The sequence below is a fragment of the Cyprinodon tularosa genome, unplaced genomic scaffold (assembly GCF_016077235.1).
Source record: "Cyprinodon tularosa strain WSP-4 unplaced genomic scaffold, ASM1607723v1 ctg46, whole genome shotgun sequence".
Taxonomy (NCBI): Eukaryota; Metazoa; Chordata; class Actinopteri; order Cyprinodontiformes; family Cyprinodontidae; genus Cyprinodon; species Cyprinodon tularosa.
The window spans coordinates 578,198-601,049 of record NW_024039185.1 but is presented as its reverse complement, the minus strand read 5'-3'; the positions used below and the strand labels follow the sequence as shown (position 1 = coordinate 601,049).

General features: G+C 39.4%; 1 protein-coding gene across 3 annotated transcripts; it reads right to left on the bottom strand.

The window, feature by feature from the left end:
• Positions 1-1,880: 1,880 nt before the first annotated feature.
• LOC119793753 (circularly permutated Ras protein 1-like) lies at positions 1,881-21,074 on the bottom strand. 3 transcript variants are annotated; one of them, XM_038300997.1, is made up of 21 exons: positions 20,940-21,074; positions 20,664-20,759; positions 13,940-14,194; positions 12,501-12,731; positions 12,288-12,416; positions 12,121-12,192; positions 11,942-12,030; positions 9,446-9,631; positions 9,320-9,361; positions 9,055-9,144; positions 8,818-8,969; positions 8,628-8,709; positions 7,093-7,223; positions 5,940-6,024; positions 5,753-5,859; positions 5,510-5,619; positions 3,225-3,339; positions 2,521-2,661; positions 2,300-2,393; positions 2,190-2,216; positions 1,881-2,109 (listed from the first exon to the last, which is right to left on the bottom strand). In XM_038300997.1, the coding sequence occupies exons 1-21, from the start codon at positions 20,989-20,991 to the stop codon at positions 2,002-2,004; spliced, it is 2,394 nt and encodes a 797-aa protein (XP_038156925.1). In that variant the 5' UTR covers positions 20,992-21,074; the 3' UTR covers positions 1,881-2,001. The 3 variants fall into 3 exon arrangements, with proteins under 3 accessions (XP_038156925.1, XP_038156926.1, XP_038156927.1); XM_038300998.1 differs by having other exon boundaries at positions 11,957-12,030; XM_038300999.1 differs by having other exon boundaries at positions 20,944-21,023.
• Positions 21,075-22,852: the final 1,778 nt, after the last annotated feature.

Sequence of the window (22,852 nt, the reverse complement as noted above, 5' to 3'; positions counted from 1 at the left end):
AGTAAAGGATCACTTTGAACCTAAGTTACAAGAAGGTATGAATAATTTTGAGCTCTGTTTTAAAAAAAATATATAAAAGCAAATGCATTGGCAATAACTGTTTATGATTTTTGCTTTGAAGGTGACAGATTTGTTCTTAAAAACAGTAATTAGCTTTAATGTTCCTGTGCATTTTAAAAGGTTTTCCACACTTAACTCTACATCAAACCTAAAAGTCAAATGTTTTATTATTCCAACAACATTTCTGAAGTAGGCTACATGGATCACCAGCAGCAGCATATAAAGGCGGTATCTTATCTTGCAATAAAAGACATAAGGGCTACTGCCCCCTAGGAGTATGTCCTTGGCCCATCCCTTTGTGTACAAGGACTTCACCTCAGCTGATCAATCACTGAAACCTACTAAATTTGTAGACATCACTGTCATCAGTCTGATCCCCGAGGTTGAGGAGTAGAGCAGCAGACCCCACACCTGCTGGTCAGAAGCAGATCAGACATTTACTTCCAGCTCGGCGCTATGAGGCCGACCTGAACCTGTAATAACAGAAATGCAGGAAAAACACTTGTTTATTCATTGCTTTATAAGTAATAATTTCCTGAATGACGTCCACAGGTGATCGGGTAATGAAATTTAATGGATTCTGGCGATTTAAATGCGAAGATATGAGTTTTTACTAAATCTATTCTTGTGATGGAAATTTCACTTTTGATTAACATTATATTTAGTAAATGCCATATTCATAAAAATAAATGAAGACTACTAAATCTAATCTGCTTTAAAAATGAATGCAACATTCTTTGTCTTAATGAGATGTATAAAACTATCATTAAACCGTTGACATCATTTGTAATACTGCAAAAACAGGTTTCACCCTGTCAATTTTTATTTATGATTGTCTCTGTTCAACTGTATCTCACCTTTGTTAATATGGTTAATATAAGTGCCTTGCCCTGTTTGATTTGTCTCTACGAGAAGTTCAAATAAAGTATGATGGAAATAAAAAAAATTAGCTACCATAAAGACTCTGATGGACAGCTAACAGACCGACTAACCATATCGGTACCATGCATATATGCATCAATTCAACAATAACTTTCTCTTTTATGCAATTGTATATTATTTTCAAGAAATATTTATAATTCCTTTTTATGCTTAAATGTTTTTCGCTGCTAAGAAGTGGAACACAGGTCAAATTCCATGTTCGTGTTGCAAACTTAGTGAAAACATTAGAATCCATTTAACAGGATGTAAGAATGCATAAAGATATGTTGTGCAAAGCCATTATAAAAATAAAGGGAATTGTAGTGAATTCATATTTAAGAAAATCGCTTTTATAAAGTTGAGCTGTTTAAAAATGTTAAACTGCAAAATATGTAGAGATGCTGAAGCACTCAGCATCACTACAGTCTGACTGAAGCCTTGTCCAAATATTTTCTGCTCTCCCAGCACACTGAACAAAGGTCCATACAAATGCTTCCTAGACATCTGTTCAGAGTTACGTGTTGGTTTAACGATGGCTGCTCCACATAAATCGATGCATATTTATGTTTTGGCCCAGCAGCCATCATCATAATGTGCTTAATCCTATTTCACGTGTAGTCCATTCAGGTTCCTGGTTTTGGAAGGCAGGAAACCGTTTTGCAGAAATTTAATTTATGGCATTTGCATAATCCATGTGTATTTGACTGTTTTTCAATCTAGTTTTATTTTTTGCATGTAAACAACCTACATCGCTTAAGATTTACTTCTGCTCTACAATCCTAATAAAACTCTCGGTGTTAGCTGCATAGTGATGCTGTGTAATCTGCTGTATCGTGTGATGGTCTGTGCACAAATATTTAAGGTTCAGAGCCCCTGTAGTAAAAAAAAAAAAAAACATGTCAGAAAGAAATGGTCATAGTTTAATGTATAACTCATTTATTTTTTGCTCCTATAGAAAGCCAGTGAGCTAAAGCCTGTATGTAACATTAAACTCCTCCATTCATGGATGTCTGGCTGTTTCTAGCGAGGTAAAGAGAGGAGGGACTGGTGTTCATCCTTCAGTGAAATGGACTTCCTGTTGCTGTGCTTCATGGTGAAGAGCAGCGCTGCACCCGCGTCTGTTAGAGACTGGTGGGAGGAGAAAAATTCAAGTCAGAGCTAAACAAAACAGGCATTTAGCGTAACCTAAAAAAAAGGGCACGATTTACCTCCGAGTCAGACATAATACTTTTCCGCTGAGGAGGAAAAAAATGACATTTAAAGGTTAGCTTTGAAAAAATATATAAAATAAATAGTATGTATTAACAGCAAAACTCACCCTTGTTAGATTCTGTATGTTATTGTTTATAGACTTCATGGTTTTAACCCAGTTTTGGTACGTCTGTTCATCCTCTGCACTCTGATTATGCTCTCTGCAAACACATTTAAATACATGCTGAATGTGAACACCAGGTCTCATTAGATGCCTTTGTGTGATCTGAGCATGAAGTAGCCACCCACTAATGCTGCCGTCAGTCGCAGCTACCTGCTGTTACTCACATTGCTCTTTCAATAAGCTTCTGCTGCAGAGCTCCCTCCTTCCAGGCGTCCAGGAAGCGGCCTCGGACAGCCAGGGCGGCACTGGCCTGTAATGAGTTGAGCTGAATGATGGCCAGAGAGAGGGAGGACAGAGCCGCTGAGCTGAGGAGGAGGATCACAGCATTTTCAGGATAAAAAACCTCAGCAACATGTTTGTCGTTTTACTGCTTTGTAAGCGCACACTCAGCCTAGTTATATCTGTGCAGAAGATGAATTACATGACCTTCAATCTGTGAATGAGGGAGATTAGACTGAGTGGTTCATTCTCTAAAAATATTAGCATGAATGGGGAATTAGAAGCAGCCCTAATGTCTATATGATCATGTCTACACTTAAAAAAATGAAATAATTTCTTAAAATGAGTGCATTTGTTCTTGAATTGACCAGGTAAGTGAGATACTTTGCCAACACAACCAGAAATTTACATGTAAAATAAGAAAAAAACAATTGCATTGTCTTATTTTAAGTGCATATTATCTAATGATCTTATTTTTAAAAGTAGAAATACCAATTCAATTGGCAAATCATTTTATTTACCTACTCAAATTATGGGCAAATACACTTAATATAAGAAATGTCCATAACTTATAAAGGCTGATGAGAAGTGAAACTCTGAAGCTCTTCAGGAAAAATTGTATTTTCATAAGTAAATGCATCAGTATCACCTGTCGGCGGTGACTTCTTTCTCTACAGTAAACACTCTGAGCAGAGCCTGTCCGTTCTTCCTGTATCTGATCTGAAGCTGCATGACGACACGGCTGCCAGAGGCTGGTGCCACAACTAAAAGGGAGCACAGAATAAACACCAATGAAGTGACGACACAGAATTTTTCCAATTTCTGGATATTGGGTTACACAGATCTGAACATACAACTTAAGATAAAATATAACCAAATATTAGAAACAAAGAAAAGGCACAGTGATTCGGTTTTCCAACAGTGGGCCGGATCTATCAAAGGTTTGCGTGTATAAAAATGTGAGCTATTACGCACGCTAAAAAATGTACAAACTGATCTATCAACAGCGTGCTAAAAGGATTTGGTCTTTAAAACCTGCTAAATAGCTCCTCTTATCCATTTAGTACTTTTTCTGCAATGAATATGCAATATGGGGCGTTTACACGCAAAAGTGCGTCTTGTGGGAGGAGAACATGTAAATATATTAATTTAGCACTCGCAAAGTGATTTATCAAACCTGAAAACAATTTTGCTAATGGTATCTGACTCTATATTTAACATGTTTCAAAAGAAGGTGCAAATGGTCTGTATGCGTAATTGCGCACACATGGCAGCGGTTATTGTCGCAAGAAGAAGACATCGAAATGAAGCAAGAAGACGCAGAGAACACATTTTTTCACTCCGTGTGAATATTTTTGGAATGAACGAGGAAACGATCATCAAAACATATCGTTTATCCAGCATTGACATTTTGGAGCTGTTGGGGGGACTCCGAATGGATTTGGAGCCAGCCACAAGGAGGACCCACGCAATACCAGATATCACAAAACTCCTTGCAACATTGCACTTTTTTGCATCTGGGTCATTCCAGCGTACGGTTGAAGCGAGAGCTGGGATCTCCCAATCTCGTTTTTCAGAAGTGCTGTCCGACGTTCTAAATGCCAAGTCGCCCTGACGCCCTACCGGAGAACCCCGACCTCTCTCCTGCGCCTGTGGAGCAACATGCCAATGCTGCGGGGATGCGTACGTGCAGTAATCTCATCCACAGTCACTTCTTGTGAGCCATTTGGTATGTGCATTTTTCTACAGGCCAATACAAAACACCAGTTTTTTTTTTTTTTTTTTTTTTTTACTGCAGTGAGGTAGAAATTCAGCCACATACCACCTTAGGGAATAAAGGTTGCCAAAGTGTGTGTGTGTGTATATATATATATATATATATATATATAGCCCCTCGCGCAAAATTCCAGTTTGCGAGCGCAAATTACTGCACGCAAAATTGGATCTTGATAAATCCGGCCCAAAATCTCCAAATTATTGTCCGAATTTTTCTCTGTGGGACTGCACACTGTAGCGGTGGGTAGCACTGCTGCCTAGCAGCAAGAAGTTTCCAGGTTCAATTCCCAGCCTGGGTTCAATAGCTGGCCTGTGGTCTTTCTGCATGGAGTTTGCATGTTCTCCCCATGCATGCATGCATGGGTTCTGCCTGGGTACTCCGGCTTCCTCCCACAGTCCAAAAACATGACTGTTAGGTTAATTGGCTTCTCTAAATTCTCCTTAGGTGTGAGAGTTTGTGTGTGAATGGTTGTTTGTCTCTGTGTTGCCTGGACTGGCGACCTGTCCAGGGTGTACCCCGCCTCTCACTTATTGACAGCTGGAAATAGGCACCAACACCCCTCATGACCCCAGCAGCAGCAGCATGATGGAAAATGGATGGGTGGTTGTTTTACTGTGGTTCACTTGAGCCCTAGATATTCCCCCTTTTTTGACATCGTTGAGCCTGCCTTATCAGAAAGCTGCATTTTTAGTGATTTCTTCTTTCTGCTGCTGTGGCATTAAATTGAGGCCAGGGAAAGGGAACCAGCCTTTCCAAAAACTGTGGTTCATTGCAGTTAATTCATATGACAGTAGATTGTTTCTTGGCAGTTTCATTCAGCTATGACCTTGTTTTCAGGTGGCAGCCAGACAGATTTAGAAACAATCTTGGACAAACTAAAACACCCCCCTGTGTAGCCAAGTGGCATTGATTACAGGGTCCATTTTCTTATTTCTCTTCCTTTTACATGAATACACCCTGCCTCTCACCTCAAAGTGCTGCTGCCACTGTGATTTCAATGTGAGAACTGAAGTGTAATTTTCTGGCAACAAAAGAAATTTTCCACATCATGAGGTCTTCTGGCAGCTCATACTTCGCACTTTGTGCAATCAACCTTTAGATTTGTTTGAAAGCGAATGAAATAAAGCTAATTCTGTTTTATTATTATTTTTTTCCACCTTCTGTGTCTTCACTTGCTCCAAACTGGACGGTGATCTCAGTATCGATGCTCACATTCCCCACCTCTCTGGTCCCTTTGTGTCCCGCCTCCCTCTCTCCTTTTATCCGCCTGCAGCAAACAGAACATGAGTCAGTACCGTGGGCTTTATTATTACTGCAATTTGAAGGTATTAAAATATTTTCTGATGACAAGAACCAATGAATCATGTAGTAGCACTGTGTTTATTGCAGCTCTTACTTACAGAGATTTGGGCACCAGTATGGTTACTGCACAGTGTGTAGCTATGGTCCTGTTTTGAATTATCTCTTCAAACTCTGCATGCAGCTGGTTGGGATTCGCTATTACTACCTGGATACAGGACAAATGAATAGAAGGGAAATAAATCGATGCCTATGTTTAAGAGATTCAAAACCAACCCAGCTTCTTACTTTCCCTCCAGTGCGATCTGCCAGTCTTCCCAGTTCCTCCAGCCGGCAGTCAGTTCCTTCAATAGACAGCACGGACATGGTCACTCTGAAGGAACAAGGATATTTCTTCACCATCATGTGGATAACCCAAAGAACAACACAGATGAAGGTGTCAGTGCTATGGAGGTGGCATCCCCCATATTCTCTGATGTAGTTTGTTAAAACATGACCCTATTTAGAACAGAGACTTGATAAACTAGGATGGCCCTAGGACACAGTGCAGGAGGTGGGAGAGAGAAGGACAACATAAACAGCAAATGTTTTCCACCCCATGCATTGAGCAGATCTGGTGGGCTCCTTCAGGAAAGGCTGCTCCGTTCTAGGTGCACGATAGAATACCATCAGAGATCCCACTTTCCAGCAGCTGTAGGAGTTTATAAACATCAGTGCTCCCAAAACCCATTAATAAAAGGGTTTATAGCTCTGTTTTCTTTGAAGACTTATTTTTCCCTATTTTGTAAATAGTCTTTTTATGCAGACATGAATGCTGACATTTGTAGATTTTGTAAATTAAACTATTTCATTAATCTATGTTTACATTTTGTAATAACTGTTATGTTAAACATAAAGATGGGACATTTTCTAGAGGCTACTTGTTCTCTAATTAAAACCACTATGGTCAGATTAATCTGAGATCAAGTTATTTGTTGGACGAAAGCTTAAAAAATGTTAACATTTTGCATATATTTTTGGGAAGAACAGAGAAGGTGGCAACAATACACATTTCCCTTTTTAGAAAAAAATCTGAAAATCTTTTCTAAATGTTTGGAAATTGGAGTTTTTGAAAAGGCATCTAAAATGCTAATCCAATTTAGTTTCTTAGCAGCAATCGGTTCCACAATCATCACTAAAATTAATACACAGATGGTTCAGCCGACAGAAAATCAACCTTCTACCTGAGCCATCTGTGTCCCCAGAACCAGGTCCAATCAGAGACCTGTGAGGTTATCTGTCTGACCATCCAGACAGGACAATTCAAACAAAATGTTGCAGAAAAGGTTTTGGAAAAATAAAGTTGAAAAAAAGTATTTCCAACAGGGTTGCTAACAGATGTTAACAGTGTTTCTTGTCTAAAATCAGGATTTCTGTGAATGACCAGGCTATGTGCACTAACCCCTGGTTAGCGGCATACTCTCCAAGGTCCTTATAGAAGATGGTGGATGAGAGGAGGGTTCGAGCATCATTGTCCTCTTCTTCTAGATTTCCTAGTTTTGCGTTGGCTTTTCCGTCTGTACAGATAATGACCTTCAAGATCCGAAGAATTAACAAATCAATATTTTACAGTAGAAAAAAATGACACTGGCATGAAAATATATCCCAGAGAGGTGTAATAGGTTTAGTGTTTCTACATAATTCTGTTTGTAGGAGAAATTTTGGGGAAAAAATTTGATGTAGCACAGAGAACTGAGGATGAACAGACAAACATTACAAAAAAAATTGGATGGCAGAATTTTATTGGCAGATTTTGTCTTTGAATCCCAATGATTTCTTTTACAAGAGTTCTTTTTATGCATCAAATAATTAGCTCAAGGCAAAATGATTAAAAAGTTTTTAACAATTTTGATATTACTACTGTTCTCAGCTAAAGACACGTTTTACAGTCTTTATACCAAAGTTAACGATTAAATGATACCAAAGCTAATGATTAATCGATTACTTAGTTGTAATCGATTAATCCGATTAGTTGTTTCAGCCCAAATTAAGATTATTTTTGCACTTTGTATGCTGGGATTATAAATGCTGCTAGACCCAGAGATTTCCATACACCTACATTTTCCAGTTTCAGAAATTGTTTAGATTTGCTAAATGCCAAATGAATCAGGTTAAAATTTGTTGTATAATTTTCCTATTAATTGATTCAAATGAAATTGAAATTCTAAGCTTGAATAAAACATTTAGATGGACGTGGAAACATCATTGGAATATATAGCCATCATACTATTCAGGTAGAACATGGGACACTTGTCCCACAGATGAACGGGTTCTGGTACAAACTGTGAAAAAGAAAAACCCAGAGCAAAGGTTGAAGACCTTGTGTACTGTAGATGCTGCTGGAGCAATTAGACAGTCAGTATTTACTCCACTCAGAGAGGAAGAAGCCATTACTCTGATAGTAACATTTCAAAAATCTTATAGCGAAATCAGCTTTCATATTCACTTAGGGACAAAGAATTTACTGTTGGACACATCTACTCTGGTTTATTTAACGTTAAATTTAAGTCTTTGGACATAACAGCTAAAGAACTGAAAGGGTGTGTCTGAGGCACGGTCGTCGACAGACCCGACCCAGTTACACCGGTTCTGTCAGGAAGAAAGGGCCACACTTCTAGCAAATAATTGTGAGATGCCTGAAGAAGGAAACCCGCAACATCTGAACTAAGTCGAGAAAATCATCAACTTCTATATAAAGACAGTTAATTATTTGATTTGTTTCAAACAAAGATATTTTAATAGTACTGTAACTCACTTTATTCTTCATCTGAGTCACAAAATTAGTGAATCCGAGATAATCCTTCTTACTCACTCCTGTTGTCAGCGGTTATAATGTAATTCCCATAAGCTTTATGCAATTAATTGTTCAAGACAAGACTGACACCTGAATGCACTAAAACAGATTTAAAAAGAGCATCAATTAGAAACTGAACCTACCTTAGAGCCTGGTAGTCGGGAGGCCATTGTAATTGCAAGGAGAGCAGCTGGACCCAGAGCTGTTTCTCCATTTGCAGATAATCTGAAGATTAAAATGACATCAAAAACACATAAACATTGATAAATGGTATCATTTTAATGAACAAAACAAAACATAAAAGGAGATGGGATCACATTAACGTGTGCTTACCCTAGAATCTGCCTCTGTAAGCAGTCTTTGGTTTGTGAAAGTGGGGGAGGAATTGGAAACTCTGCTGCAGCCTCTTTCAAAAAGCTGCTGTCATTCAACTCAGCACCACTGAGAAGCTGTGATTGATGATGATTGCTGCCATGCATTGTGACCTAGAGATAAATAGAAGGTAATATTGTTTATGGGATCGGAAAGAAGACTTAGATGAATCCTTCTACAATGTGATAATAAACATACCTGGTAGTTGAAAGTGATGAGTCCAACTCGAACATCAGGCTGTTGGTCACTTAGTTTCTGAACGCATTGCAACACAGCTTCTTGAACAAACTAGATTAGTTCAAAACAAATAAAAAGAAACCCAGTTTTGAATAAATTGGATTTGATTTTGATACCTGGGCAAAAATTTTGCTTTTCTCTTTCCTTTAATATACATTCTTATAGTACCATCAAGATTCTATGTGTAGTTTTCATTTATGAACTGAGGAATTAGAACATAGTTCACCTTCAGTCTGGATCTGTTGCTGTTCTGTCCCCCTTCCAACACCTTGAATAAAGTAGAGATGCCACATGTGGATTTCTAAACGCAGCCTATAAGACCATGAGAGAAGAATCGAATCAGGTGTTGTACCTCAGAGGTGATGCTCATTGAGCCTGACGCGTCGATGCAGAAGAGCAGCAGGGAATCAGCAGCAGGCAGCCGCTGTTCTTCAGGGTTAAGCAGAAAGAGTTCATCTCTCTGAGTACTTAGAGGACTCTTCGGCCCACCGGAGGGTCTGGTCAAATCACCACTCTGACAAATGTAACACACTTCAACCTATAATGAGGCAAAGAGCAGAAGGGCATCAATCTCTAAATGCTTTTCTCATGCATTTCATGTTAAGAGGACATGCCGTTTATTTAGTTTGGGGGAAAAAGGTGAAAATAAGGTGATACTTTGGTTTCTGTGTTTTATCAGTAAAAACCGGGAAAGTGTGGTGTGAAAAAAAACCTTTGTAGAATCACCTTTACTGCAGTTACAGTAATTTTGAGTTACATCTTGATCAGCTTGAACATCTGCATACTGAAACCATTGTTCACTCTTCTTTGCAAAACAAACTTGTGCTCAAACAGATTATATGCTGATGTCACCACCATGTACAGAGTATGGATAGTGTGTTTATGGCGTTGGACCGCCTTAGATTGCTGCCAAACATACAATTTTGAATGCAAGCAGAAAAGTTGAACCATACTTGATATGCCTTTCTTCTTACCATTGGCCTTTTGGTTGCTTCTCTTAAAATACTCAGTCTAGGTGGATGACCATGTTTGTTGTTTATGTTCAAAGGTTGGGATGTTTTTTTTAGAAAACAACTTTGTCCACAATGTCCTCCCTGACCAGTGCAGTGGGCTCCTTGGCTTTTGTGGCAATGGTTAATATCTAAAGAACTTATTACTAAAGTTGGAGTCATGACTCTTATTTAGGGTCCTTGATCAACCAGTATGGGGCTTTGAGATGCACTTCAGAAATTAAACTAAACAATAAATATTAATATTAAAGAGCTTAAAGGTATGAAAGCATAAAAAACAAAAAACAAAAAATAGATACTATGGTTACTGATGCCATTTCTAATATTTTTAGACGTGTGGTTGATTGCTTTTGAAGAAATGTCTGAATACTCAACCAAAAGTTTATGCCACCATTTTGTGGCTCGGAAGCTGAAGATTTTGGTAATCTCTGCTCTGGCGAACCAAAAAAAGAACTGCTGCCTTTATGCTTAGATCATCTATCTATGCCTCCTCATTCTATCTGAGATGTGGATGCAAGGGAAACAGGTCCAATAGCTAACCCCAGGTATCCCTCTCCCCATTGAGAACCTCCATCTTATTCTTGGGGACTCCAGGGTCGTGTAGAAAGAGAGCCAACCAGGGGGTTCCTGATCAGATGCCGTAAATATCCATGTTTCCATCAACGTTTGTTATTTGCATTTTGTGTATTGTGTATTGCATTGGAGGGAATTGACTGAAACAACAAAATTTGAATCAACTTTTACAAAATTTTGAGAATAGTTTTTATGCTCGCTTGAGGTTGTTTTTAGAAAAACTGGTATAAAAAGTAAAAGCAAAAAACATTTGGTGAATAAGATTTGAAGAATCAAAAACGTACCTAACATGAATGATTCTAATTTTCTCCATTGCTGATCTGTGGTCGGTGCTAGCTTGTTACATCTACTTCCTGTTTATTACAGCCTAGAATGACCTAAACTTATGACGACATTATGCTTTGCATGAGGCTGCTCAGTGATGCAGTGGGTAGCACGGCTGTCTTGCAGTAAGAAGGTTCCGGGTTCGAATCATGGCCCTGGGTCTTTCTGCATGGAGTTTGCATGTTCTCCCTGAGTATGCGTGGGTTCTCTCTGGGTACCCCGGCTTCCTCAACAGTCCAAAAACATGACTATTAGGTTAATTGGCTTACTTAGGCGTGAGTGTGTGTTTGAATGGTTGATTGTCTCTGTGTTGACCTGTGATGGACTGGTGACCTGTCAAGGGTGTACCCCGCCTCTCGCCTGTAGACAGCTGGAGATAGGCACCAGCACCCCTGGTGGAAAATGGATGGATGGATGCTTTACATGGCCTGGGTAAATAACACCAATGGAAAAGGATATGTCTAATGTGCCTTTTTTCCCTAATATTTTAAACGTTTGCTAAAAATTCATATAGCATTTAGTTAGAACCAAGGTTAATGACTCCTTTAGACACGAATAAGCAGCTACTTTACGGTGTTCTCCCCACAGATGCGAGATTCTCTAAGCCCATTATTAGGAGGAAGCTCCTTTCAGCAGCTTATATTCGGGATTTCATTCCTTCTGTCAAGATTCGGCTCTTGTGACCAAAGGTGAGAGTCGGAACGCAGACACACCTGTAAACACAAGCTTTGTTTTGTAGGGCACTGTTTTCTAACTTTAGCAGTTGACTCTACCTCATTATTTTAAAATATTATTCATAAATCCAAGCTGCTGTGATGGAAGTTTGTTGCACTACATTTTATTAAGAATATAAAAAAAGAGGGCTTCTTAAAGATGCCATTCACACTTTTCCGGTTAATTTCTGTGTTTCTTTGTAAGTTTGTGGTCAAAGTAAAGGTTACCTGTAATGCAAATACCTCATCTTTCTGCCAACTGTCCAACACTGAGCCGCATCGTGAGCAGGACACCGGTTCTCCAAGTGTGGGCGCCTCTGCAAAAAAAACCACATGGAACATCATCAGGTATGCAAATAGGATAAAAAAATCATGTCAGATGACTCATGCTGATAAAATTCACCAACCTCTCTCCTCTGAGAGCAATTTTCCTAAACTGATAAGAACAACATTAGGATTTCCTGGCAGAGGCCCCTTATCTGTTTCAGAAAAGCGGAAAAACACATGCATGAAAATGTGAATCTGTTGTCCTTTAGCAGTTTAACGTATGCCATAATAATTACTGTATCTCTACCTGTAGACAGTGGTGGCTTGGTTAAGGGAGGTGTCTGAGCGGTTGTAGGAGGTGAAGCAGGTGAGGGTAGTACCATCACATATTCTGGTGTAAGACTCATAAACGAAGGTCTTGGAGGCAGAGGTGGACCTGGTGGTTTAAGATGAGAAAGAAAACCAGCAGGATTACCTTTGAGTTCTTCCAGATTAAAAAATGATAATAAAAATGTCTTACTTGGTCCAGACATGATTCCACATTCAGGGCGGACCTTCACCTTACCACTTGGACCTTCTGGTAATGTAAAGGAGTAAAGATTATCTGCTGGATGCATGTTGGAATCAGCCTCATAATTCGGTTGATCATAATCCGGCGTCTGACTGTTGGCATCAGAAGAGGCATGGGGCTGTGCAGGGTTTTTGTTAGAATCGGTAGTCGCCGTAGATCTCACAGTCAATGGCAGAAGGGCTGTATAGGAGGGAAAAAAAACACAGAAAGCATTTAATAGAAATAATTCAAACATGCCACGAAGAATTGAGGCAGTTCTGAAGGCAAAAGGGGGTCCAACCCGTTAATAGCATGGGGTACCTAATAAAGTGGACCGGCGAGTGTACGTCTAATCTCAAATCAGTTTACAGTATAGAGTTACACAATAGAGTTTTTTTCTTCTTCAGTTTTTCAGGTAAAACTGAACAGACTGAAATTATTTTTTTGATGGAGTTTTTCCTTTGTGTGTTTCAATTTCTGTGTTGAAACTTTAACCTATACTCTGCAAGTTTCCACATCAGTGTGTGCCATTATTTGAAAACAAGGCCACTGGGGGCTTTGCTTAGTTACTCTGAAGAGGAATCTAAAACTTGGAGTATTTTAGAAAGAAAAAAACAAACAACTGAAAGGAGTGCAGCACAGACTGAGACCCAGGAACTTCTGCATCAGAACATTTTAACAGCAGTTACCAGGACAGAAGAGGTCCCCAACAACTTGAATATCAGCAATGTCTGGAGGTATAAATGCATTAGGGAGAGCAGCATTTTTTTTTATTTTGCCTGCAGCTCTCCATGGGTTGCATTGAGAGGGAGAAATTGAACATCTTCACCTTGCCAGGCGATTAAAAGAATGTGTCTTTGAGGAACCCGTGGATCCAAAGTAAAGGTTTGGTGTGCTGTTTGTATATCTGGTGATCATACCCCAGCCTAAAAGTGAGAGCAGCTGCCTGAAACTGACTGAGAAGAAAATAATCTGATCACAGATTCTCAGAGGAGGAAGAGAGTTATCTTTCCACTGCCTGAATAAAAAAGTCATCTCCTTAACTGGACACAGGCTTCTGGTTTGAGAACAACTGCCACATCCTCACTGTTTATTGGACCTGCTGAACGCAACCTACTTCTGCTATTCCTGAGAGCGGTTCACAGTCAGAGGTAGTGGCGCTTCTGTCATTGGCTGTGCTTTAAAGTAAATCTAAAAAACAACGTTGGTTTGTTGACATCATTTCTGCTTTTCTCCTCACCAAGTCACAGAGTTACTCATAACTTTCAGCACAGTCACCCACACTTTAATTACTCTCAAGTTTGTTCATCTTTGAAGCTTTAAAAGAAACAAATAAGAAATAACAAAAACACATAACTCCAGGTTTAGTTGGAATGAAATGTTCACTAATAGCGTCAGTTTCTCTTTACCCGTCTTTTGAGAAGGTGGCATCAATGGAGAACCTGCTCCTACGGGGGAAGAAGCTGCCTCTGCTTTCCTGGAAACTTCTGGAAATTTGTAGAAGAGCGAAAAGGGCTTTGGGATCCTGACCTCCCGGCTTTTTTCCAGCTGTGCAGGTGAAGAAGCAGCCGACTGATCTGCTTTGAGTCTTGGATCTACTGTTTGGGTGGGAGGAGGAGGAGGAGCAGTACGAGGACGGATGGGTTTACCAGGAGGAAGGAGCGCTAAAAAGAAAGAAACATGTCATTATAGCTCAGCTCTCCATGTTATAGACAAAACACATAAATAAGAAAAAAAAAATTAAATTTTGCAGTAGTTTTCTTATTAAAACTGAGTGTTTAATCATCAGCAGCATGCATAGAACACCCAGTTTGGAAACTCAAAACTAAATCTCAGAAAGCTGAAGCTGAGATCACTTTTCACCTTCTAAAAAAACTTGAAACTAAAAAAAAACAACAAGCATTTGAAATGCTTGCCAGAAAAACCCTGCATTTTCACATTTATTCAGTTGAACATGAGTTAACCTTGCCCCCCATTTTTGAAAACAAAACCCATCCCGTATAACTATTTTGACATCGCCTTGCAAAAGTGTACCAAATAAAAACTTTTCCTAAGATTTGTCAGAGTTAAGATGGATAAAAAAAATTGTTACCGTACTTTGTTTTGGTCTGTCACAGAAAATCCTAATAAGCATATTTGGGTATAACATCATAGAATTCAAGAATTAAAATAATTTTCCAAGGCTCTATTTTGTGACACTTCCATGACCAACTGTTCTTTATCTTCATAATTTGGTTTTAGATTAAGTTTCATCAGTTCCCCATAAACCAGGCTTGTCATCTTATCCTTTATTTACTCAGTTCGACTGTCTTCCAGATGTTCCACTGTAGGAACATCAAGGGTTACTTGTCACAAACAGCAACCATTATGCATGCAAAGAGATGGAGCCACTAAGATGTTGCTTTGCTTGGAAGAAAAAGCACCAAAGTAAGAAAATCTTTCCCAAAAAACTTGCAAGAAATCTATGTGTAAATATATGTTTAGAATGATGTTTGGTTAAACGAGGACAGGTCAAGGGAAGTATGGAGCCTTAAACAAAACTGGGTTTATTGGAATCTAGGAGATGGGGCCAAATTCAATGAGCTTTAGTCAAAAACAATCAAATATAATTGGGGAATATTTAATAAGCTGCACTGGTGGACGGAACTTAAACACACAAGAATGGATTAAACTCATATCAGATTGTAACTATGGTGACCCAATAAAATATATTATGTTTATCAACTATAACTAAATCAAAGCCAACCAGACTTTTCCTTAGTTGTTCTGAATATGTTTTCAAAACCTATCCAAGAGTTTGTCAGGCATGTAGTTGAGCAACCTGGAGATTAGCAGTTGCAAAGCATATGGGGGCAAACTCCTTTAGAAGAGTCCAAAGTCAGACATCACTCATTCCCTTATGGTAATTAGGATTCATTTGTTTGTTGTGAGTTGGTTACTATGTCACCTGAATCCTGAAGAAACACCTTCGAGTAATTTCTTTGAATTTGGCATCAGTGCAAGATAGATGCTTTCAAGCTGAAACCACAGCTTTCATGCATCTACTGCGTCATTATCTCCTTTTTGACAATGACAGGTTCCCAAACCTCTTTTTCCAACCCCCCTTTCTTTTTGTAAACTCTAAACATCGTTGTCACCAGAACTCTGTCTTTTGCTTTTGCAATTTGAATGGAGCTGACTATGCTCCAAGCTCCTGGCTCCGCTGTGCTGTGCATTGAGTGTATTAAGTTGTCATTTGCTTGCTCTGTGGTAAGGGCTGGTTATCCCCGCGCAGCAGTGTGTCGCAGTGAGCTTGTCGCAGATATTTTTGATTTATGCCCAATATTGAAGCTTGGTCTGTGTTATGTTATTCCAGGCCACAAGGCAAGAGGGACAATCACGAACTAGCTGTGGGTCTAGATACCGCCGAGGCGGTGAGGAAGTGGGGGCAAGTTTGTGCGACACAGGAGAGACATATGGGCAAAAAAGAGCAGGGATCCAGGTTGAAAAAGGGTCCCAGCATTTTCGTGAACCTCCCTCTTCTAGCTGGTCCAACTTTATGAGTAGTTTCCATAATGGTGGTCATACAAACAAAACAAGGCGCTAAGGAAATACGCATAGTGAAGAGCGGATATAGAATTGACCAATCAGAAGCCTCCTGTCTGCGGCACAGTCTGCTTGTCACCTACAATTTTGGAGAGGTACAGCAGAGTGTCTGCAGGGGGGGCGGGGGCATCTCTGCATTAACTGCAACACACACACAGACAACCTGGTTGCTGAGTATAAATCAGCCTGTAGTCAGAGTTATATGCCCTACAGTGATGATGATTCTTTTCACTTTTAGAAAAGCAAACTTTCCAGTTCTTTAGAACTTAAATTCAGCATTGAATAACTAAAATGGTTCAATTCATGTATCCTGAAACCTTAAAAAAGTATTTTTTTTTAGCAGTGTCCTGGGTGGCAATGGGCAACTAGAAAATTTCTAAAGAAATTTTGAGGGGGGCCACCTACTGCCCGTCTGGGTAACTGGGCCAATACGGCCCTGGCAAGTGACATTGGGGCTCCCCAGACCAACTGCTTACGCCTTTGAGGGCTGCTGAGGGAAGGAAAGAGGGCTAGGTCATGGGCAAAGAGAGCTGTGTGCCACTTGTGCTGAAATCTGGGAAATAGACGTGCACAGCATATGATGCACAAGGGTAATATGGGTTGTCCATATTGAACCGCAGTGGGTAAAGCGCAGTTGGCGGGCTCCGCCCGCCTGCTAGGAGCCCTTGCAGCGATGAAAAAAATCACCAATGGCGGGCTCTGCCCGCCTGCTAAGAGCCATTGCAGTGATGAAATCACCAATGGCGGGCTTCGCCCGCCTTCTAAGAGCCATTGCAGTGATGAAATCACCAATGGCTATGAGCAATATGCCAGAATGTATGAGTGTGTATAAGGAAGAGGCTTTTATTCTGTAGAGTCCCTGTAGTGTTATTTTGAAAGTCTATCATGGATGTGCATCAAAAGATGGGTCATGCCCAGCAGTGATATAGAATCCATTTCCAAATGTTAAATCACTGGTTTTCCATGTTATTAGGTGAATAGCTGCTGTATTACAGAGTAAATGGGAGACTTTTATTGTGAAATTTGCTCTGGGGTGTGTTTTGAAAAGGTCACTAGAGTCTAATAAAAACAACCTGGAAGAGTTTGGGTCATAATGTTGAGCCATTTGCATCAATTATTGCATTAGTATAATCTAGAGGCTTTTATTTTGTAGGGTCCCTGTAGTCTTATTTTGAAAGTCCAACAGAGTTGTGTTTAGAGAAAATGTTCAGACCCAGCAATGATAGTTGATGACTTTCCAATCGTTAAATCACTCTTTTTCCATGTTATTAGGGCAGTAGATGAAGATGAAATGGGAGGCTTTTATTTTGAAATTTGCCTTAGGTTGTGTTTTAAACAGTCTCCTAGAGTCTATTCTCTAAAATGGGGTTGAGTTTGGGTCATAATGTTGAGCCATATAGGGCAATAAATATATGTAAAAAATATAGAGGCTTTTATTTTGTAGGGTCCCTGGAGTCTTATTTTGAAAGTCTATCAGTGTTGAGTGGCAAGGGAAGTGTCATGGACAGCAGTCATATAGTATCCATTTCCCAATGTTAAATCAGTGCTTTCACCCTCCATTAGATTAATATGTGCTGTTTAAAACAGCAGAGGTAAAATCTCTTTGAAGCACGGTTACCTTGACAACGCTTAACGAGCCTGTCAGTGACAGAGAGAAAAGCGCAGCACTATCGTTCCTTAGCTCTCAGGCTTTTTTGAATGGGAGCAACAGCTCCGAACAAACGACTGCTTAGCAAAAACCGTATGAGTTATTCAAAAAATTTCTTCACCGTGAGCGTCAGCAATCCTTCGACTCCAACTATGCCAACTTTGGTGTATGTGTGTCTTTCTGAACAATATTTATGACGAGTTGAAAACACATAATGTCATTCGTTTTTCTCCCCACTGCTGCTCCAAAACCAATGAAAAACGGCTCTGATTTTCATCGACTTTAGGTAGGTCTGGAGGGTTTTTAAGGAAAAGTATTAATCCTACCGTAATTCCGAAGACATTGTGTGAGTCCAGAGGTTTCAGCCTACAAACTGACCAAAAATGGTGACTGTAGCTCCAAATATGTGGCCGTGAGGCAAGAACAAAATCTTTTATCTTAAAAAAACGGCCGCCTCACACTAAGATGTCAGCAGCTGCACACTAGCAGGCTGCTGCAGAAGCTAACTGTCAGCTAGCTTCCAGGTGCTTACCCTCCAAACAAACGACTGCTGAGCAAAAACCGTAAAAGGTATTTGAAAAATTCTTTCAGTGAAAGAAACATCTATCCTTTGTCTCAGACTGGGGTAACCTTCATGTCTGTAGGTCTTTCACAACCCAAAACGAAGCACAAACAAAATGGTGGGTCCCACCTGCTCCTACCATTGGTTTAACTGCAGCAGCTCCTCTCTCATCTTTTTGCTGCTAAAGCACCCCTCCGAACAAACGACTGCTGAGTAAAAACCATAAATGATATCTGAAAAATTCTTTTTATCTAAGCGACAGCTATATCTTGTCTTCAATTGGAGTAACTTTCATGGCTGTAGGTCATCTACAACCTGAATGGGAAGAGAAAGAATAAGAAAAAACGGGTCCTCAGTCCTTAGCTTCTAACTGAGCTAGCTACAGCAGCTCACTGTCACCCAGCTTTCTGGTGCTTAAAATGTCCTCCGAACAAACGACTGCTGAGCAAAAACCGTATGAGTTATTCAAAAGATTCTTTCACCGTGACCGTCAGCCATCCTTCGACTCCAACTATGCCAACTTTGGTGTATGTGTGTCTTTCAGAAAAATATTTATGACGAGTTGAAAACACATAATGTCATTCGTTTTTCTCCCCACTGCTGCTCCAAAACCAATGAAAAACGGCTCTGATTTTGATCGATTTTAGGTCGGTCTGGAGGGTTTTTAAGGAAAAGTATTAATCCTACCGTAATTCCGAAGACATTGTGTGGGTCCAGAGATTTCAGTCTACAAACTGACCAAAAATGGTGACTCTAGCTATAAATATGTGGCCGTGAGGGCGAGTTTAAAATGTTTTTTGGTCTTAAAAAAACGGCTGCCTCACACTCTAGCTTTTCAGTCTCTCCACTCTAGAAGGGTGGATTTTGCTAAAACTTTGTGGCGCTTGAGGTCTGATTATACAAAAACCGTAGCAGTTATCAACATGCCGTCTTCAGTTTTAAATAGACGAAGGATTTATCTACAAACTGAGCTTTAAACTGTTTTTCTACATGAATGTATGCCGACACAGTGAAGTGCTGTTTTTTATGCTTTTTTTTCCCTCTCCCCATTCATTTCCTATGGGATTTTTTTTGCGACGTTTTCGCTAATAATTCGCGAACCTTCGGACTAATGAGAAAGTTTTATACAAGCACGCATCGCACCATTGGTCCCGACGCGTGTGCCAACTTTGGGCCCGATCCGCCAAACCGTGCGGGACTAGTTAGGTGCCGAAGTTTTGGTGGCGAGGAGAACTATAAGCTAGTATAATACGCGGAATAAATATGTGAGATAGTAGTAGGTGGGCCATGCCTTCGGCATGTGGCCCCCCTAATAAGAATAATTGTCTTGATGCTAAAAAGAGCCCAACAGATTTTACTTTCACAAGTGGAGCAGTAGGGCTATTGCCATAGTGTTCCGCTTGTTTTATGCATATAAATTACTTTATTATAATTATGCAGGGAGTTTTACAGATTATATGAACACTGCAATGTATGGAGAACAGGAAAGGAAAAACAAAAAAAAGGAGAAAAGATGAAAGAAAGAGGAGATAAAAGGGAGATGATGATAAAACATTTTCAGTCTGCTTCATCGCCTGCAAAGAGCTGTAAAAAGAACAGCACAACCAACGGACATGGTACAAGACATACAATAGAGTAACACCTAGATACTATCGCTGAAGTAGAATTATTTAATCTGACATGTACTCTGTGTTACCTAAAGATAAGTATTTTTAATTCTCAATAAACAAATAAACATCAGCTTTATAACAGATTTTCACAACTGCTACCGCTATGACGTCTACAGTAGTAACATACTGACTAACATTAAGTATTGAACAGAAACCCACATCTAAAAAAGAAGCCGATTTAACCTCATTAAAATAAACCAGTGTTTCAATAACCTTCACCCTATTAGCATACGTGATTCAGGAAGCAAAGGATTCCAGCTGAGCAAACTGAAGTTTGCAACAGTTTTACCTGAAACAAAGCCTTGCAGTTTCAGCTGTGTGTATATTATTCATCACCTGGTGATGCTTTGCAAACCAGTTCTTCGAGAATCTCAGGGAAAAGGAAAAATCTGTCAACACATTTTCTCTTCCTGCAGCAGCAGGCATTCTTAAAGTAAAGACATTACCCTATGTCTTTACTTTAAGAACCCTAATCTCTGCATGTTTTCCATAGACGCAGGAGCTAAGAAACAGCATTATGGATGTGTTAATACTAGTTGGCCTTTTTAATGAAAGCCTGAATATCTTTCAAACATAGTGGTTTGCTTAGTTAAAGAAAGCCAAGCAGCAGGTGGACAAAGATGTTTTGTTTTTGTTTTGTTGGATGAGTCCAGTTGGAGTTGTGTTACCTGAACGTTTAGCCCCATTGGATCGTTGGATTTCCCTCTGGCTCAGTGATTGCGGCACATAAACATACCCACAGGCAAATTCCATTGGGCCCCAATCTAACAGCAAAAGAATTGACACAGTTTTCACAGAGTAAGGTGACAAGTTACATTTTACACAAATAGCTAACAAACAAATAACATGAATCTGTTCATTACAGCTTCAGATATTACTCAGATTTATCAAGTCACATAGGTCAACATCAGCCTGTTCAAAAACTTAATAATTAGAAGACGTACTCACGGATGTAGAGGCTTTGGGTTTATATCTGTACAGTAGAAGCAGTAGCATGAAATCCTCTCAGGGCTCAGAAATGTTTGAAGGGCTTTCAAACCTCAGACATCTTGTCTAACAGGTTTCCCTGTCTTCAAGAGTCAGTTTCACAAAACAGATTTAAGAAACTCACTCAAATCCTTAACTCTGAATGGATCTCACTTCAGGTTGGAAACTCAAGAGTTTTGGGTTTCACAACTACGGAAGAGGATTAGGGCGACTGAAAAAAAAAAATGTTAACTGATTATTTTTATTTTATTTCAGTATAGTATGGGAAAAAAGTCAATTCTGACTTTAATCTAAGAATTCTGACTTTTTTTAATTGTCAGAATTCAGTCAGAACTCAGTCAGAACTCTGAGGAAAAAAGTCAGAACTCTGAGGAAAAAAAGTCAGAACTCTGAGAAAAAAAAGTCAGAACTCTGAGAAAAAAAAGTCAGAACTCTGAGAAAAAAAAGTCAGAACTCTGAGAAAAAAAAAGTCAGAACTCTGAGAAAAAAAAAGTCAGAACTCTGAGAAAAAAAAGTCAGAACTCTGACTTTTCTCCCATGTTAAACTGAAATAAAATTTAAAAATCAGTTAACTTTGTTTTTTTTCCAGTGGCCCTAATCCTCTTCCGTACACAACAGCTGCAGTTAGTTTAATCAAATTTAAGAATGTCCACTAAGAGTTTAGCAGGTCTGTAACAACTATAAAGAGCTATTTGCATTGGAGCCCCCATTCGGAGAAAGTATTTAAAAGAACAAGCAACAGCGCTACAGTTCAAGCTGTTCAAGTTAATGTCTTAGTTTCTATGCAGACAGCTATAGCAGGCCACTTTAACATTTGTTAAAAGCACTCTCCCCACTGTTGTTCCATTTGTAGATCACTAAAATTAGATTCTTCCTGGTCAAAATAACATTCCTAGTTAGAACTGTAATAACAGATCTTCTTAAGTACATTTTTGCAACACAAACTGAATTTCAGAAAAAAAACACCAACAAAATTGTACTAAGAATTAAGTTTTCTTATTTATCTAAAAAAAAATTCCACAGTTTCAGCGGCGGCTATCACCTTGACTTGAATATGTATTTATTATATCTGAAATACATTTCTTGATAGTCAAAATAATACAAATGATGAACTGTAACAACAGGAATATGGAGACCTGTAATTTTCTTTTCAGATATCGGAAATACATCTTTAGTCAGACTAATACATATTAAGTATCTGTCAAGGTTTGGTTGTGGTTTGGAGGACCCAAAGGCAGAGAGGCTGAGGTGAATTCTTGAAGTTTTAATGAAAAAAACACTAGTAACAGAGGCAAAATCCCAAAAACCCAATTAAAATGTAACTCAGACCAGAAACACGGACACATCAAGGGAAACACGCACAAGGAGCCAGGAAGAGACGAGGTGAGAGCATGATGACGACAACAGGACCAGCAACAACAAGGAACGAACAAAGAGTGAGAGCAGAGGGAGAGCATATAGCTGACAGAGACAAAGGGAGGGCTAACGAGCTGACAAGGAGCAGGTGTGAGAGGAGACAACGAAGGAGCCAAGGGGAAAAGAACACACACACACGCACACACACACAAGAGGGCTACAGAGGACAACAGAAAAACATGAGAACTAACAAATCTAGAAATTACAACAAAAAAGGAATTAAACCAATAAAACCAGGGAACATAAAGCAAAGTAAAGCACAATATAACCAAAACCATGACACTATGGGTGTTATATTCCCAATAAATGATTGTTATTAGCTGTTATCAGTCACATAGAATGGCTTCAGATTGTGCCTCCTACCTTCCAGTATGCTCAGTAGGTTGTTATCACAGAGTAAATCCTAATCCTCACACTAAAGTAGCCTAATTCCATTTCCCCTGCATAATTAATC

Bases quoted from the DNA above. Each gene is read 5' to 3' on its own strand.
- LOC119793753 (XM_038300997.1), bottom strand. From the start codon at position 20,991: ATGCTACTGCTTCTACTGTACAGATATAAACCCAAAGCCTCTACATCC. The intron at 12,193-12,287 runs GTAGAGATACAG...TTTCTGAAACAG, and splicing joins CAAGCCACCACTGTCTACAG to ATAAGGGGCCTCTGCCAGGA. The intron at 2,217-2,299 runs GTGAGTTTTGCT...TTTCCTCCTCAG, and splicing joins ACATACAGAATCTAACAAGG to CGGAAAAGTATTATGTCTGA.